This window comes from Mytilus edulis, chromosome 10 (genome assembly GCF_963676685.1).
Source record: "Mytilus edulis chromosome 10, xbMytEdul2.2, whole genome shotgun sequence".
NCBI classification, from domain to species: Eukaryota; Metazoa; Mollusca; class Bivalvia; order Mytilida; family Mytilidae; genus Mytilus; species Mytilus edulis.
In genome coordinates, this window is record NC_092353.1 from 19,737,983 (window position 1) to 19,757,575 (window position 19,593).

Genomic DNA, 19,593 nt, shown 5'->3' on the forward strand with positions numbered 1-19,593 from the left:
CTTACCAATTCTAACATTTTTGTTAAATTTTAGAACGGATTGAAAGTGGCCGTATTTGTGTTCATTCTTAATATTGAAATGTAAGCTGTATTTGATGATAATACATAACATATATAAAGGTTGAGGATGAACACGGATGCGGCCACTTTCATTTTTGACAAAAATCATCTGAAAAGTTACATTTTTTGGCATATTTGATAGATTTTCAAAATTTAGCTTGAATTGGAGCGTTTTTAATGACTTAATCAGTTATCTTTTACATAAACTAATTGAATCAAATGAAATAGACACTTGAATTATTAAAAAGTGTCTAAAATCTTTCGTCAGATGAATCTGAAATTTGAGGCCAAAATCGGCCGTTACTGAACCTACTCCTTCAGTACATTCGATTTGAAATCGTTCTATATACTTTCCAGTATCCAAATAATTGTTTTGAACACTACTTTGTAATTGTTTTTCAATGAAAACGTAGTATTGAGGTGTATTTTCCGGAATTTGTCGAGTATCACCGGAATGCCATGCGAAAATGTTACGGAAAGACATGTGATAACAGTCGAAGCATGTGATAAACTTTTCATATCAGCCCGCTAAGCACCAATTCAAAAAAGTATGGAATTTACGTTAATTTAATGCTATTATCATACAGAAAAAATCATATGTTATTTAGTCTAAGTATATGATAAGATAAATTTATTTTATTATATGTATGGGTCATTGTGAAATCATATTAATTAAGTACAATCATGGTCGTTCCGTACTTTCAAAATTAGAACGTCTAGACATTATGATTAGAATGGTGGTAAAAAGAAAGATTTTTGCAATTTTTATATCTAAATGTATCAATTTCTAATATAATCAGTTCACAATTAGGATGGGTTAGCGCGGATATATAGGGCAACAGTTATTGGCATTGAATCTGTTGTGTTTGAATGACTGCAGTTAAGATTGACAACAATAATGATAAATAATTTAAATCGTAAGTGATAAGGGAATTGCATAGATCTATGATATCAGGAAATACAGGTTATACTATACATTTGAACTATATTAATGGGATGCAATATTCTGAATGTTGTGCTTACGCATGTCATGATTATAAGTATGTCTTGTGTACTATTAGATTCGGCTCGAGGGCTGATATTGACCGAGGGCTCATAATACATGCGATATGAAAAATGACATGTTATGATCTTTTTATCATATGCTTCAACAGTAGAGAAAAATAACAGATTCATATATTGATCCTTTTACATGGTACCTGAAAAGAAGTTGAAAGGGTAAAAAGTTCACGGAGGTCGGACACAAAATTTGATACATTCAATATGAAATATTTCTATCATATGCCTCGACAGAAAAAAAAACCACATTTTAATATGGACGAATCGACAAAAAATAATTCAACAATATAAATAATGAAAATTGTTTTGAAAAGTCAACTTTTTTTAGGTAACTTTCTAAATTATGTTTCAGAAAAACTTAAAAAATGCATTTATTTAATATATTGCAATGGTTTTCACTGAAAACGTAGCATTGGGGTGTATTTTTCGGAATTTGCCGAGAATCACCGGAATGCCATGTGATAACAATCGAAACATGTGATAAACTTTTCATATCAGCCCGCTAATAAACTAAACACCAATTTGAAAAATATGGAAAATACTTTAATTTAATGCTATCATCATACGGTAAAAATCATATGTTATTTAGTCTAAGTATATGATAAATAAATATACAATATATATGAGACTATAATAGTCCCAGTTTATAATATGTACACTGTCGATAAATATAAAATTATTAATCATTTCTTAAATGTATTTGCACGTGAGCTTTAGAAACAGGACGAACAGTGAGTATATTTTCGACAATTTACATCTGTACTTTGTATATCCTGCAATTTAAACCCGCTACTTTAGCATTGTTTTTATACTCTAAATCCAAATCATTATAATTGCCTCTGATTTTTCAAATATGGCATTATTATGTAATTGAAGGGAGATACCAATTATTTATTGAAGAGCATATAATTCAGAGGTTGTCGTTTGTTTATGTGTTATATATATTTATTTTTCATTCATTTTTAATACATAAATTGTGCCGTTGGTTTTCTCGTTTGAATTGTTTTACATTGTCATTTGGGGCCTTTTATAACTTACTTTGCGGTATGGGCCTTGCTTGCTGTTGATGGTCGTACGGTGACCTTTAGTTGTTAATTTCTGTTTTCATTTTGGTTTCTTGTGGAGAGTTGTCTCATTGGCAATTGTACCACATCTTCTTTTAACAATTATCACGTTTAACAATTACAGTCAGAGGACAGATTATTGTCTGAAGCCCTCCTTGTATCAGAATTCCTATCGAACCCAGAGACATACATGTATAATATAGGTCTATGTCGATTCATAGTAAGGAAAGTTGGTATACTTCTATGAGTTTTTTGGCAAAACACTTACACATAGATTTATCACAAGATTTGATATAAAATAGTAACCATGTGGTATAAGGAAAGTTGGTATAATTCTATGAATTCATTAGCAAAATACTTGAGACATAAATTTATCACAAGTTTTTAATATTGAATCCAATTTTAAAATATTTGTTTTGAACAGACTAAAATTAAAGTATGATCAGTGAGGTATTTTTTTTTAAAAGAAATCGCCATAGTTGAAACGCGGACCGCGAAGAGGATCCCAGAATGACTGTTACCCAGATAGGAATAATCAATAAAACAAACACCTATTTGTATAGGCCTGTTATTTGTACAATATTAAATGATTAAGATGATGCCGCACAGGCGCGTAGTTCCCTATACGCTAACACGCAGTTGCGTGCACATCGGTTCCGCATGCAAAAAAAAATGGCAAAATAAAAATTTATAAATTGAATGTTAAAGGAAACACCTATGTTGTCACTTTTTTAATTGATAACATATTATTGCATTTTCAACGGGATTTCAGTGTGAATATTGACAAAGTAATAGAGAAGTGTGTCCTGCATAGACCCGAAGAGCAGATTTTGGACAATATCGAGTAAATTCTGTATCACAAATATGTGTTGTTTATGTATTACTCTATTCAGAAGATTTATTAATGGTTTTACATTCATAAATTTTGTACAAGTTCTATCTACATGGCTCCTCTTTTAACCGTCCTATGACCGAAAACCGAAAAAAAAACCAATATTTTTCTGCATAAAAGGGTCCAAAAAATTCGCTCCTCGGCGTTTATAGTTGATTGCTCATCGTTTCATTCTAGCTACGACCCTGGATGGCGTATAGAGCCAGTATTCTTAACCAATTTAAGGTTTCCACCTAAGACCTACAGTGATTAAACTCTCATCATCATTCAATGAAAGATGTATTTTTTTTTTATATTTTACAAAGTATGTGTTAGTCAGTATATTTTCTTTATGCATTGTAATTGTGCATTGAAAAACTCATATACTTGATATGTTATTCAATAAAATATCATATTATAAAGTAAAACATGCTACTATATTAATCAATGATTTGTATAGTAAGTCTTACTATAAAAATCAGTCCTTGCTATAACACAGTGTTATAGTAGTCTCAGTAACTTGATGTGCACTGTTCAGTTTTTGTTGAAGTTATATATGTCTATTTTGAGATTGTTTTTACAAGACTGACTTATTAAAGTAAACTATTCAATGGTGGGAAATTGGGATAACTCTAACACAGCAAGCTAAGCTGTTTTATTATTAAAAAGCCTGAGTTGTGATTTTGTATGTTGCAGAATATTTGTTTTCATTTAAGATATTTGTTTATTGTTTTACCACCTTCCACAAACTGAAAATAGTCGTACCCCGTCCGTCCGGAAAAGGTGGACTAGACCAGTACTGTTTTTTTTTTTTAGTTAAAATTTAAAGAACGATAACTCACCATTCAAAGTTCAGTCTGCATCAGGGATCAGAGATGGAAAATGCTATCCAAACAGTTGTTGCTGGGGAAGCTTCAGAATCAGATGACGACGAACCGTCTGTTCAGACACAAAAGGTTCATTTTACATCACTGTCAAGTTTTATCTGTTTAGAGAATAATATTAACTCCCACTGTAACTGTTGTCTATTTTCCTGTTGAACTCGGGAACAGTTACAGCTGAGGGCCATTATTACTGACCGAGGACATATAACAGGGCCATTGTCTTGTCTTGTCTTGTAGTAATTCCGTCCTATATAGGACCATCTCCAGAAACCGGAGTAAATAATAAAAACACCCATGTCTTAATTCATTTATTAACCAACTGAACAAAAGTGTATGTGTCGCTGCCAACTCTTTTAATGACAGTTAAGTTTGAAAAAAAAATGTACTTCACCATAATAAAGCTTTTAGTATGCCAAATATCCAAGATATTAAGTTGACAGAAGTTATGTGTCGAAAAACAGGATGAACAGTGATCCCTATATATGGTTCCTCTAATGTTGGTTGCTGTAATGACTTTAACCTCGCGTAATGTAATGCTATACTTTGGTGTTCCATATGTAAGGTCACATCCTTGGTTACTTTGTTATGTGTTCTTGTATAGATTTTAATACACGTTCCACATGTTATATTTGTTGTCTTGTAAATACCTAAGTTATTTCATTGGTGACGAGGATAAAAAGAGATGAAAAGTGACTAAAGAAGAGATTTAAAGGCATAACATAAGAAAATAAAAAGAAAAATGGCTGAAAGAATTACAGTTGTGACAGAAAACAGAAATGTGCACACTTTACCATTCATACCTTCGGAGGATCATCTAACTACGGGAAGTCAGTGGGAGGAATGGCTAGAAGGAATAGAAAGAGAAATGGCGAGATAGAATTGTGATGCACACTAAACCGAATGGAGGCAAACACATGGTTGCACCAGGAAGTAGAGAGATGCCGAACCGAACCAAGAGAGCACCTGCTAGATTTAGAGACTTTGTGGTCAGATTTAAATATGGACTGTATTTATCAAATATGATATCATAAGTGAAATATGGACTGTAATTATCAAAAATAGATATCATAAGTGAAATATGGAATGTAAAATTTAAACTTTTATTTTTTAACATTAATTTATTTAATACCACTTTATTTGAAATGAACATGATGAAGATCAGAACTTTTGAAGAAATGGAGAAATGTAATGACTTTAACCGTGCGTAAGGTAACGCTATACTTTGGTGTTCCATATGTAAGGTCACATCCTTGGTTACTTTGTTATGTGTTCTTGTATAGATTTTAATACACGCTCCACATGTTATATTTGTTGTCTTGTAAATGCCTAAGTTATTTCAGTTGCTGGTCACTTAATTAAATAAAATACAAAAAGTCTTGTAATTATATTATTTTCATAACATAATTAAATTAAATAAAACATTAACAATATTAAATTTGAAAATTTTTGCAAAAAACATTGCATTACCATATTTTACAGAATAAAATTATGATGCTTTTTTTGTTAAAGGTGACCTGTTTAAAAAAATTGGCGGCCATGTTAAATTTATTATATTTAATATTAACACTGTTTTTCTGTAATTGCTCTGTTTTTCTGTAATGGCCCTGTTTTTCTGTAATGGCCCTGTGTTCCTGTATTGACCCTGTATTAATGTCCAGTTTGTCTGTATTAAGCTCAGTTAGGGTTTTTAATAAACAGTCATTTTGGCAATAATGTACTAAGTTGGTTAATAAAAAATGTGTTTAGAGGGATAAACACACTTGTAGTGCTGAACCCTCCACTAACCTGGGTCAGTGGTTCCACAGCGTAAATGATAGTTTAAAAATCCATTTAAAAAAAAGCCTTGACTAAATAATTTGATGCATATGGCAGCATTGATCACAAAAAAAAAACAAAAAAAAACTACAGGACACAAAACAACATGTTTCTCAAAGTACTCAGTATTTCAAGGTCCATACTGTTTATCTTTGACATTTTCTTTGTTATTCTATGGATGAGCTTTTGTGATATCTGCATGCCAGAGTTAGGACATTCTCTTTTTTAAAAATTACTGAATCAACAAATACCTTTACTATACTGATAGTATTTTACTTTTCACTTATAAAAACACCTTTATTTGTTAATGGTTTTCACTGCTGTTGAAATGTCCAATAACACAAACATTTATGTCCAATTTTTAACTAACATATAAAAAAGAAGACATGGTATGATTGCCAATGAGACAACTCTCATCAAGAGACCAAATGACACAGAAATTAACAACTATAGGTCACTGTACCTCTTTAACAAATGTTTAACAATGAACAAAGCCCATACAACATAGTCAGCTATAGAAGTCCCTGAAATGACAAATGTATATAACAATTCAACAAGAAAACTAAACAGCCTAATTTGTGTACAAAAAAATGAATGGAAAAAAATATGTAACACATATACAAACAACAACCACTGAATTACAGGTTTCTCACCTGGGACAGGCACATACATACATAACATATTTATGAATGGATTTACAATTTAAAAATAAATAGGTTTAGAATAATATACATTTGCACATATTAATTAAGAAATTATAAGATCAAATATATTTAATTTAGCCAAACAAAAATCCCTCAGTGACCTATCTTTACTATTTCAGAAACATTCAGAAGAGACTATTCAGTCAGCAGCTGTAACCAAAGCTGTGGTTGTGTCTGGTGAAGCTTCAGAGTCGGATGAAGAAATTGAAACAAGTCAAACTAAACACTTACCTCCCCTGAATGGTAATTATTTTCTATCAAATAACATATTTTATGGCCAATTTTGAAGTTATCTTTCATTGCCCCAGAACCAGTAACCATCATTTGTTTATCTACTAAATCATAGACATATCTATTTACTACAAATGGTTTCATTTGGCTTTAAATGTAACATTTAGTCAGCTGGTCTCTAGTTGATAGTTGTCTCATAGGGGTAGAAATAAGAAAAGACCATTGACTCTAGTTGGTAATCATACCATATCTTCTTTTTTATAATATCTGACATATAAGAAGTGCATTTGTCTGTGAGCTTATATTTTTAGAAATCAAAGACATTATCAACAATAAGGCCGTTAGTTTTCTCGTTTGAATTGTTTTACATTGTCATTTCGGGCCTTTTATAGCTGACTATGCGGTATGGGCTTTGCTCATTGTTAAAGATATGGTGACCTTTAGTTGTTAATTTCTGTGTCATTTTAGTCTCATGTGGACAGTTTTCCTATTGGCAATCATACCACATCTTCTTTTTTATATGATCAAGTAATGATGTCATGTCCCTGCAAAAACTTGTTACATTAAAACGCAGATAAAAATATATTTTCTTAAATCAATATACTTGATGCTTTATGAATGAAGTGAATATTTTTGAATTAGATAAAAGTATATAGTGAATCTATACAACATCTTTTCATTGCATTAATTGACAGATTGTAGTAGAAAGTTCCTGAATAGGTTTGCACTTCTTATATGTAGACAATGCAATTTTCCATAGAAACTCTCTTTACAGCCAAAACTGTGCCACTTTTACTATATTAAAGTTTAAAAAAAAAAAATATCCTAGCAAGGAAAGTTGATATGCACTACTATTTTATTATAAGGTTAAAATATAGGACTGTGTAGCTTATTTTCATCATTTATATGCCTGAAATTTTTAGAGTTAAAACTGATACTTAAATTCTACACTACACCTTCTTTTACTATGGGTTTTCCTTAGAAATTAATTTCATAGCTATCCATGTGCATTTATTCTGGTAACATTCCCAAGTAATGCCTCTATGAAATGAAACATAGAGATTCTGGGAACCAGTACATAAACTATTTACAAAGCAAAATATCTATGAATATTATATATCTACAAAATGCAACCTGTAAGTATCTGGTCTATGATAAATATGCTTTTTCAGGATAAGCTCAAATTAGTCTTTAGTTTTAATTTTATTTTCTTGTGTATGATTTGGAGTTTAGTATTACATCCATTATCACTGAACTAGTATATATATTTGTTTAGGGGCCAGCTGAAGGATGCCTCTAGGTGTGGGAGCTTCTTGCTGCATTGAAGACCCATTGGTGGCCTTCCGCTGTTGTCTGTTCTATGGTCAGGTTGTTGTCTCTTTGACACATTCCCCATTTCCATTCTCAATTTTATTTAGTTGTCTATTTGTTGATTGATGCAAATTGTAGAAACAAATATGCACTTAAAATATTTCCCGTTTTTCAGATGCTTGTTGAATTTACTTTCTATAGATTGTTATTTAATATACTAAATATGTTCTTTAATATACTAAATATGTTCTTTAATATACTAAATATGTTCTTTAATATACTAAATATGCACCAAAAAAAATATGTAACTGATCATCAAGTATTGTATTGTAGCAAATATGTAACTGATCATCAAGTATTGTATTGTAGCAGTTTCATAGATATCCTTCAACAAGTCTCTAGAGCATAACATTTAAAGTAGAAGAGTTAAAAGTTTCTGTTTAATGAATGAATTGTCACTGGTTACCTTGGGATATATGTAGTAAAACACGTCTTAAAAAGTAAAATCACAAAAATACTGAACTCCTGAGGAAATTTCAAAACAGAAAGCTCCTAATCAAATGGCAAAATCAAAAGTTGAAACACATCAAATGAATGGATAACGACTGTCATATTCCTGACTTGGTACAGGCATTTTTTTATGTAGAAAATGGTGGATTGAACCTGGTTTTGACATTGTGACAATAAGCTTTTTTATTTGTGACATTAAATTTTTAGAGAAAATGCATTAATTGGAAGTTTGTGAATTGTAAAACCTTTTCTCACAAGGTCACACTTTCCGTATGCATATGTATTTTTTTGTGCCAAATTATATATATTTTTTAGAAATTTTGATTTATTTTACAGCAGTTGTTCTCAATTTTAATTTATAGTAGATAAAGACAGTAAAGCTGATGAAGACCTTATTATTGTTGATGCTTCCTCAATACCAGGTATAGAGAAGGCACATTTGTATGGTCATGGCACCTCCAAATATGACAGGTAACTTTGCTATTTCATGTCTTTGTTTATCAAACCTAATAAAAATATTATCATACAAGATTCTTGGTGTGTCTTTTTGATTGTAATATTCCCCTTGTTCTTGTAGCAAATATGGAATATTAATTTACATGTTTCATATAACTTCTAAAAATTGTCAAATATTACAATCAGCATTTACCTATAGGACAAATGAACTTAATTATGCCCCACCTACAATAGTAGAGGGGCATTATGTTTTCTGGTCTGTGCGTCCATTCATCCGTCTGTTTGTCTGTTCGTTCGTCCTTCTATCTGTCACTTAAGTTTAAAGTTTTTGGTCAAGGTAGTTTTTGATGAAGTTGAAGTCAAATCAACTTGAAACTTAGAGCATATGTTCCCTGTGATACGATCTCTTAGAGCATATGTTCCTTGTGATACGATCTTTCTTTTGCTAATGCCAAATAAGAGTTTTGACCCCAGAATATAGAGTGAAGCATCCATGTACTATGGATACATTGTTCATTCTTGTTTTTTTTTATCATTATACAAATATTTATAATGTATAGGATTACTTGTCATTGTTTAACAAAATGCTTTTTACTTTCAGTTTACTGCACAGAAAATTGAGTAAGTACTAGTTATACAGTAAAACCCATTTATGTGATGTTTTATGATATATCTCTATCTGTCTGTTATTCATCAATACTTTGAACAATTAAAAAATATTTTCAACAATTTCCATGGAATTTGTTGAATTGTTTATATCTATAGAAGTAGCAGTGTTTCAATTTTTATAAATCTAGGTTTTATGTTTCTTAGTTTATATTGAATTTTATTTGTAAAAGAAAATTTTTCTGACTAGAACTGAAAATGGTTGAACAGTTTTCATGAAACTTTGGTGAATTTTTCTGTATATATGTTAGCAACAATGAGTTAAAATAGGCATCGAGCTTAATTCCTAAGCAACAAGCTAACACCTAGGCATATGAACCTTATGTTATTAATGTTATTCACAATGCTTATTACCACAAAACACAGATCAAGTCTGAATTTTAGTGGCATCACTTTTTTGTACTAGATTTATTCCCCTTTACAAAGGTGAAAATTGTTATATTTTGTAATACCACAGAGAAATACTAGTTAATTAATGGAAATATATTTCTTTAAAAATCAGTAAATTGAAGAATGTCCATTTCTCACACTTTGGACATGTTTGATGGTAATATAATTTTATTGATTCAGTACACCAAGTTTATTTGTATTTTAGGAAAAAGAAACATTGCATATTTTAAAAAAAAACTTTTAGTTGTTTCAGTACACCAAGTTTATTTGAATTTTAAGAGAAACATTGCTTTCAGAAGTCATTAAGTAGATTCAGTACACCAAGTTTATTTGTATTTTAGGAGAAAGAAACATTGCATTCAGAAGACATTTAGTAGATTCAGTACACCAAGTTTATTTGTATTTTAAGAGAAAGAAACATTGCATTCAGAAGACATTTAGTAGATTCAGTACACCAAGTTTATTTGTATTTTAGGAGAAAGAAACATTGCATTCAGAAGACATTTAGTAGATTCAGTACACCAAGTTTATTTGTATTTTAGGAGAAAGAAACATTGCATTCAGAAGACATTTAGTAGATTCAGTACACCAAGTTTATTTGTATTTTAGGAGAAAGAAACATTGCATTCAGAAGACATTTAGTTGATTCAGTACATCAAGTTTATTTGTATTTTAGGGGAAAGAAACATTGCATTCAGAAGACATTTAGTAGATTCAGTACACCAAGTTTATTTGTATTTTAGGGGAAAGAAACATTGCATTCAGAAGACATTTAGTCAGTAAACCAAGTTTATTTGTATTTTAGGGGCAAGAAACATTGCATTCAGAAGACATTTAGTTGTTTCAGTACACCAAGTTTATTTGTATTTTAGGAGAAAGAAACATTGCATTCAGAAGACATTTAGTCAGTACACCAAGTTTATTTGTATTTTAGGGGCAAGAAACATTGCATTCAGAAGACATTTAGTTGTTTCAGTACACCAAGTTTATTTGTATTTTAGGAGAAAGAAACATTGCATTCAGAAGACATTTAGTTGATTCAGTACATCAAGTTTATTTGTATTTTAGGGGAAAGAAACATTGCATTCAGAAGACATTTAGTAGATTCAGTACACCAAGTTTATTTGTATTTTAGGGGAAAGAAACATTGCATTCAGAAGACATTTAGTCAGTACACCAAGTTTATTTGTATTTTAGGGGCAAGAAACATTGCATTCAGAAGACATTTAGTTGTTTCAGTACACCAAGTTTATTTGTATTTTAGGAGAAAGAAACATTGCATTCAGAAGACATTTAGTTGATTCAGTACATCAAGTTTATTTGTATTTTAGGGGAAAGAAACATTGCATTCAGAAGACATTTAGTAGATTCAGTACACCAAGTTTATTTGTATTTTAGGGGAAAGAAACATTGCATTCAGAAGACATTTAGTCAGTAAACCAAGTTTATTTGTATTTTAGGGGCAAGAAACATTGCATTCAGAAGACATTTAGTTGTTTCAGTACACCAAGTTTATTTGTATTTTAGGAGAAAGAAACATTGCATTCAGAAGACATTTAGTTGATTCAGTACATCAAGTTTATTTGTATTTTAGGGGAAAGAAACATTGCATTCAGAAGACATTTAGTAGATTCAGTACACCAAGTTTATTTGTATTTTAGGAGCAAGAAACATTGCATTCAGAAGACATTTAGTAGATTCAGTACACCAAGTTTATTTGTATTTTAGAAGAAAGAAACATTGCATTCAGAAGACATTTAGTTGATTCAGTACACCAAGTTTATTTGTATTTTAGGGGAAAGAAACATTGCATTCAGAAGACATTTAGTAGATTCAGTACACCAAGTTTATTTGTATTTTAGAAGAAAGAAACATTGCATTCAGAAGATATTTAGTCAGTACACCAAGTTTATTTGTATTTTAGGGGCAAGAAACATTGCATTCAGAAGACATTTAGTTGTTTCAGTACACCAAGTTTATTTGTATTTTAGGAGAAAGAAACATTGCATTCAGAAGACATTTAGTAGATTCAGTACACCAAGTTTATTAGTATTTTAGAAGAAAGAAACATTGCATTCAGAAGACATTTAGTAGATTCAGTACACCAATTTTATTAGTATTTTAGGAGAAAGAAACATTGCATTCAGAAGACATTTAGTAGATTCAGTACACCAAGTTTATTTGTATTTTAGGGGAAAGAAACATTGCATTCAGAAGACATTTAGTAGATTCAGTACACCAAGTTTATTTGTATTTTAGGGGAAAGAAACATTGCATTCAGAAGACATTTAGTAGATTCAGTACACCAAGTTTATTTGTAATTTAGGAGAAAGAAACATTGCATTCAGAAGACATTTAGTTGATTCAGTACATCAAGTTTATTTGTATTTTAGGGGAAAGAAACATTGCATTCAGAAGACATTTAGTTGTTTCAGTACACCAAGTTTATTTGTATTTTAGGAAAAAGAAACATTGCATATTTTTAAAAAGACTTTTAGTTGTTTCAGTACACCAAGTTTATTTGAATTTTAAGAGAAACATTGCTTTCAGAAGTCATTAAGTAGATTCAGTACACCAAGTTTATTTGTATTTTAGGAGAAAGAAACATTGCATTCAGAAGACATTTAGTTGATTCAGTACACCAAGTTTATTTGTATTTTAGAAGAAAGAAACATTGCATTCAGAAGACATTAAGTCAGTACACCAAGTTTATTTGTATTTTAGGGGCAAGAAACATTGCATTCAGAAGACATTTAGTAGATTCAGTACACCAAGTTTATTTGTATTTTAGGAGAAAGAAACATTGCATTCAGAAGACATTTAGTTGATTCAGTACATCAAGTTTATTTGTATTTTAGGGGAAAGAAAAATTGCATTCGGAAGACATTTAGTAGATTCAGTACACCAAGTTGATTAGTATTTTAGAAGAAATAAACATTGCATTCAGAAGACATTTAGTAGATTCAGTACACCAAGTTTATTAGTATTTTAGGAGAAAGAAACATTGCATTCAGAAGACATTTAGTAGATTCAGTACACCAAGTTTATTTGTATTTTAGGGGAAAGAAACATTTCATTCAGAAGACATTTAGTAGATTCAGTACACCAAGTTTATTTGTATTTTAGGAGAAAGAAACATTGCATTCAGAAGACATTTAGTTGATTCAGTACATCAAGTTTATTTGTATTTTAGGGGAAAGAAACATTGCATTCAGAAGACATTTAGTTGTTTCAGTACACCAAGTTTAGAAGCCAAGTTCAGAAGACATTTAGTTGATTCAGTACACCAAGTTTATTTGTATTTTAGGAAAAAGAAACATTGCATATTTTTAAAAAGACTTTTAGTTGTTTCAGTACACCAAGTTTATTTGAATTTTAAGAGAAACATTGCTTTCAGAAGTCATTTAGTAGATTCAGTACACCAAGTTTATTTGTATTTTAGGAGAAAGAAACATTGCATTCAGAAGACATTTAGTAGATTCAGTACACCAAGTTTATTTGTATTTTTAGAAGAAAGAAACATTGCATTCAGAAGACATTAAGTCAGTACACCAAGTTTATTTGTATTTTAGGGGCAAGAAACATTGCATTCAGAAGACATTTAGTAGATTCAGTACACCAAGTTTATTTGTATTTTAGGAGAAAGAAACATTGCATTCAGAAGACATTTAGTTGATTCAGTACATCAAGTTTATTTGTATTTTAGGGGAAAGAAAAATTGCATTCGGAAGACATTTAGTAGATTCAGTACACCAAGTTGATTAGTATTTTAGAAGAAATAAACATTGCATTCAGAAGACATTTAGTAGATTCAGTACACCAAGTTTATTAGTATTTTAGGAGAAAGAAACATTGCATTCAGAAGACATTTAGTAGATTCAGTACACCAAGTTTATTTGTATTTTAGAAGAAAAAAACATTGCATTCAGAAGACATTTAGTTGATTCAGTACACCAAGTTTATTTGTATTTTAGGGGAAAGAAACATTGCATTCAGAAGACATTTAGTAGATTCAGTACACCAAGTTTATTTGTATTTTAGGAGAAAGAAACATTGCATTCAGAAGACATTTAGTTGATTCAGTACATCAAGTTTATTTGTATTTTAGGGGAAAGAAACATTGCATTCAGAAGACATTTAGTTGTTTCAGTACACCAAGTTTAGAAGCCAAGTTCAGAAGACATTTAGTTGATTCAGTACACCAAGTTTATTTGTATTTTAGGGGAAAGAAACATTGCATTCAGAAGACATTTAGTAGATTCAGTACACCAAGTTTATTTGTATTTTAGGAGAAAGAAACATTGCATTCAGAAGACATTTAGTTGATTCAGTACATCAAGTTTATTTGTATTTTAGGGGAAAGAAACATTGCATTCAGAAGACATTTAGTTGTTTCAGTACACCAAGTTTATTTGTATTTTAGGAGAAAGAAACATTGCATTCAGAAGACATTTAGTTGATTCAGTACATCAAGTTTATTTGTATTTTAGGGGAAAGAAACATTGCATTCGGAAGACATTTAGTAGATTCAGTACACCAAGTTGATTAGTATTTTAGAAGAAATAAACATTGCATTCAGAAGACATTTAGTAGATTCAGTTCACCAAGTTTATTAGTATTTTAGGAGAAAGAAACATTGCATTCAGAAGACATTTAGTTAATTCAGTACACCAAGTTTATTAGTATTTTAGGAGAAAGAAACTTTGCATTCAGAAGACATTTAGTTGATTATGTACACCAAGTTTATTTGTATTTTGGGGGAAAGAAACATTGCATTCAGAAGACATTTAGTTGATTCAGTACACCAAGTTTATTAGTATTTTAGGAGAAAGAAACATTGCATTCAAAAGGCATTTAGTAGATTCAGTACACCAAGTTTATTTGTATTTTAGGAGAAAGAAACATTGCATTCAGAAGACATTTAGTAGATTCAGTACACCAAGTGTATTTGTCATCATCTAAAGACTTGCACAACATAAGACTACAGTTACATAAAACACAAGGTGCTCTCAATGTAGGTATAAACTATGGGGTTTTCATGATGATGTTCCTATAAACTGTGTTTTCATTCATTGTATTTCTATTAAAAAATAGTTTAAAAAAATCATTGAAGATACCAGGCTTATAAAGTTTTATGTAATGAAAATGGGAAAGGTTTAGGTTGGTGTTTCCCAAAAAATAACAAACTCATGATGAATATTCTGTTAATTTGACTGATTTGTTTATAAAAAGAAAATTTTTAGGAGATTTTTTTATGAAAAGTAGACCAGGTGCTATAACAGCCTTTTTGGTTCCTAATATTTGAATACATGTAAACATAAACACCATTTACAAATATTTTTCACTTGTATAACAGTGTAATAGATGATTGTATAGCTTGTTTAGCACATTAGATAACAGATCAAAACCATGGCTGTAATCTCTCAAAATAATGGCTTAATACCATCAACATAGACAACATGTCTTAAACATGAAAAAATGTTATTAATAAAAAAAATCTGACAAGGACAGAACTGTTCAACATGTTGGGCTCTACCTATTGTCTATTGTCTATTGAAGTCAAAACGGTCTGACAATTTTTATGCCCCATTTATGGGCATTATGTTGTCTGGTCTGTACATCCTTTTGTCTGTCTATTGGTTTGCCCGTGTGTTCGTTCTTTTGTTCATTTGTCTGTCCATCTGTCCCGCTTCAGGTTAAAGTTATTGGTTAAAGTTTTTGGTCGAGGTGGTGTTTTGATGAAGTTGAAGTCCAATCAACTTGAAACTAGTTACACATGTTTCCTAGGATATGATTTTTCTAATTTTAATGCCAAAATTTCACAGTCCACTAAACAAAGAAAATGATAGTGTGGATGGGGCATCCATGTACTATGGACATATTCTTGTTTATAGTAGTTATTGTTCTTAAATGACAAATTATACCATTTTTATTTTTTTCCCCTGTTTATCTTAAAAACTGTCAGGACTATTATGGGTAGTGAGAAACTTTAAATGCAAATTGATCAGCCTTTTATCTTAAAAGTTATAAAAGGGGGGCAAAATATTTTTGCCTATTGAAGTTTCTATGTATCTATTTAAATTTATAATAAATGCATAGAAACTTCAATAGGCAAAAATGATCAGCAGGACGAAATCTACAATTCATAAATCAAACTCCTTATTGTAGTTATTGCCCTTTAATAATTTTTATTTTTTTATTTTGGCGTTGTTCCTTATATGAAAAGAATTATAATAGATAGATAGAAACTTAATGAAGCTAAATTGATTAGCAAGACACACAAATAAGCAACATTGATTAGCAAGACAAGATCTACTACCATCAATAAAAATTTCGCTGATAAAGTACTGTCATTTATAGGAGTGATTGTCCTTCATTTAGGCATTTTTTTTTACCCTCTTGTGTTTTGAGCAAAAACTAAAGAAGATAGGAAGAAACTAAACAGACTAAATGATCAGCAATACAAGATCAACAAAACAGAGATGTTTGTCATGAATTTTATTATTGCCTACAATGCTGGAGAGCTTCTTTTGTTAAATATGCATATAAACCAAGATGAGCTACACAGGCTAATTAGCGCCACTAGTTATTCCTTTATTTAGACTGAAATGAGGAGGGTCAAATGCTAAAAACTACTATGTTATATATCTGTCTTAAGTCAAAATCCTCTTCAGTGGTTGTCTCAAGTCATATCTTCATGTTGAGAACAGTGTTGATGTTAGAACTTTGATTCTCCTCTTGTTTATAAATAAAAATGGGATAAAGATTGATTGCCTTTCAAAATATGATAATTAACTTTTATCTTCATACTTATTTTTAGGATGTATCACACAACATGTCTTTGCTGACAAATGATTTGTTTAAACTTGACAACACCTTAGATACTGTATCAACATGTACTATACTACCAGACATTAAATTTCCACAATGATCAACAATTATTAACTTGAAGTACAGAGTTATTTTGAGCAATTTTCACATGTTAAATGTTGAAACTTGCTTCATTATTTATTATTTAAGTTGAACAATAAACTGCTGCTTTCTTATATATTTATTTGCAATACATTCCAGCAGTTTCTGACCTTGTGAAATGCTTCCATTTTATGTGTTTTTAATGGTGCAATATGAATGCAAGGTGTTTTTAATAAAGATTTTAGAATTCTTAATTTTAAAGTCTATGTTAAAGAAATTTTGTAAAATGTTATTATGTTATGTGACTATGTAATCTTTAATAAATTAAGATGTTTTATAACAATTTTATTGATATCTGTATTTATTGAATTGTTGATGTTTTATATTTCTCCCGACTCAAATATGCTGCTATAGGGAGACTCTTTAGTCTATCTCCTTACAAAATTTGAATGTCTTACACAAACGTTTTTATATTAAACATTTCAATTACATAGTCAGAATCCATATGAAGACGGGGTGTATTATGGTGTCAGACCACCAATTCAAAATCCATATCTATTCAACCAAATTTTGCTTTTTTAACATTTTACCTTAAGTTCAACTTCAATTTGTTTAAATTTCATTAAATAGAAAAACTTATTATAATCAATAAACAGTGTCCTGAACAAAATTTAGAGAGGAAAAACATGTGTCTGTGTATTAAATTACTAGTGAGCTTTAAGTTATTTTGGCTATTTTTTAAAGCAAATTTCTTTATTCAGAAAGAACCAAATAAGAATAAACTTCAATGCATTTAAATTATTTTTGAGGAAGAATTCTTAATATCAAGAGAGACAAAGGTAATCTTGTATTCTGCAGCATAGATTCGTAATGAAAACTTAAGACAAAATTGCTTGTGTCAACAATATTATGCGTTATGTTTTGACAAAAATTAGTCAAATTAAATTAGAGCAGATCTGCCATAAAACTGGCCTAAAATGCCCCCTTCTACACAAGGGTCATTTACTTTAGCAAGTTAAAAATAAAACAACGTCACTGACTTCCTGACAAATAACCTGTGGTGAAGTGAGATTTGACTTTCGAGGATTCAAGCCACAACCCTCTCATCTATAGGCTTCAAACACTTAAATCCAACTCTCAAATTATTTGTACTCGATGTGATCGAACAACCTGTGTTGTATTTCGGTAGCTTGGTTACCTCTAGTGTAGGAGGTCATGTGTTCTATCCCCGGTGAGGTAAAATCAGACTTGAAAATTGGTATTTGCTTCTCCTCCAATTAGCATTAGACATTAAGGGTTAAAGCAAATACTTGTGAGAAAAGTGTTTCGGATGAGGGTTGTGACTTCTTTCTAATCAGTATGCTGGATTAGAACAATAACATTTTTTATGCCTCATTTATTATGTTTTCTGGTCTTTGGTTCTGTTGGTTCGTTCGTTCATTTGTCCGTTCGTCCCGCCTCAGGTTAAATCTTTTGGTTAAGGTAGTTTATGATGAAGTTGAAGTCCAACCAATTTCAAACTAAGTACACATGTTCCTTATGATATGATCTGTCTAACTCTAATGCAAAACCTGAGATTCCCCCCCCCCCCATTTTCACGGTCAATTGAACATAGAAAATGATAGTGTGGATGGGGCATCTGTGTACTATGAACATATTCTTGTTTTTATTTATTTCACGTTTCATTTGCCACTAGACGGAAATCCATCCTTTTTTGTCAATAAAATGTTTGTCCTACACGGAACTGTTGATTAAACTGTTTTAAAAGGAATAATGTTTGAACAATTAAAAAAGGGGAAATAGACTGCCATCATTACTAATTAACGAAAGCAACGGTCATTTGAACCTTGGGTTGGTACTTGATATAACTTGTGTATTGTAGGAGATGATTACTCAATCAATAATACAGGATTGCACCCAGTAAAGTTTAAACCCTGTTAATATTATGTACCTATCTGATTTGAAAACGGATAGGGTGTTATTCGTAACGCTCCATCCGTATTGTCTGTTACGATATTTTCACAATATTTACGATATATGTGCAGAAGCAAGGTGTCTAAGTGTAATTGCTATCTAGAGTCCTGGTTCTAGCAGATTTCGGTAAAATTTGTTCTGCTTTTCTATGCTAGGACCGACAGGCTACAATATTTCGTCGAGCATCTCTGGTCATTTGTAGAAAGTATACAAATGACTGCCGATCCTCCCGCCTAAGTTCGGTCATGACTTTGTTTTATAGACCAAAACTGCGTCGTCTTTCAGGACTAAGCCATGATCTTGTCCCCCATCTCCTTTGTCTTCTCCTTTAGACAGATAGAAGGCTTATACTTGCAACATTTAAGTTAAGTCTGGACTTATTAAGAGCTGATTGTTAGTGGAGACGTGCTTTTACTTCAAGATCTATCATGAGTAATAGACATTCATGACACTCAGTAAATAAAGGCAACAGTAGTATACCGTGATAAAAAAAAATCGATAGTGAGAAAAATAATCCAGGTTACAAACTAAAACCGAGAGAAACACATCAAATGTAAGAGGAAAACAAAAGAACAACAGGAATGCCAAAGTACAACAAAAATAAACGCAAATACACATAGAAACGAACTATTTGATAAAAGCTGCCACATAAATCTGTTATACCAATAAATTCCTTATGACGCGAAT

At 30.8% G+C, this 19,593-nt stretch overlaps 1 protein-coding gene across 2 annotated transcripts; it reads left to right on the top strand.

The window, feature by feature from the left end:
* The first annotated feature begins 3,863 nt into the window (after nt 1–3,863).
* On the top strand, nt 3,864–17,275 carry LOC139490594 (biogenesis of lysosome-related organelles complex 1 subunit 3-like). 2 transcript variants are annotated; one of them, XM_071277470.1, is made up of 6 exons: nt 3,864–4,009; nt 6,576–6,699; nt 8,871–8,979; nt 9,566–9,585; nt 14,913–15,034; nt 16,841–17,275. In XM_071277470.1, the coding sequence occupies exons 1-6, from the start codon at nt 3,929–3,931 to the stop codon at nt 16,949–16,951; spliced, it is 567 nt and encodes a 188-aa protein (XP_071133571.1). In that variant the 5' UTR covers nt 3,864–3,928; the 3' UTR covers nt 16,952–17,275. The 2 variants fall into 2 exon arrangements, with proteins under 2 accessions (XP_071133571.1, XP_071133572.1); XM_071277471.1 differs by having other exon boundaries at nt 8,874–8,979.
* Nucleotides 17,276–19,593: the final 2,318 nt, after the last annotated feature.

Bases quoted from the DNA above. Each gene is read 5' to 3' on its own strand.
- LOC139490594 (XM_071277470.1), top strand. From the start codon at position 3,929: ATGGAAAATGCTATCCAAACAGTTGTTGCTGGGGAAGCTTCAGAATCA. The intron at 4,010-6,575 runs GTTCATTTTACA...TTACTATTTCAG, and splicing joins CGTCTGTTCAGACACAAAAG to AAACATTCAGAAGAGACTAT. The intron at 15,035-16,840 runs GTAGGTATAAAC...ACTTATTTTTAG, and splicing joins AAACACAAGGTGCTCTCAAT to GATGTATCACACAACATGTC.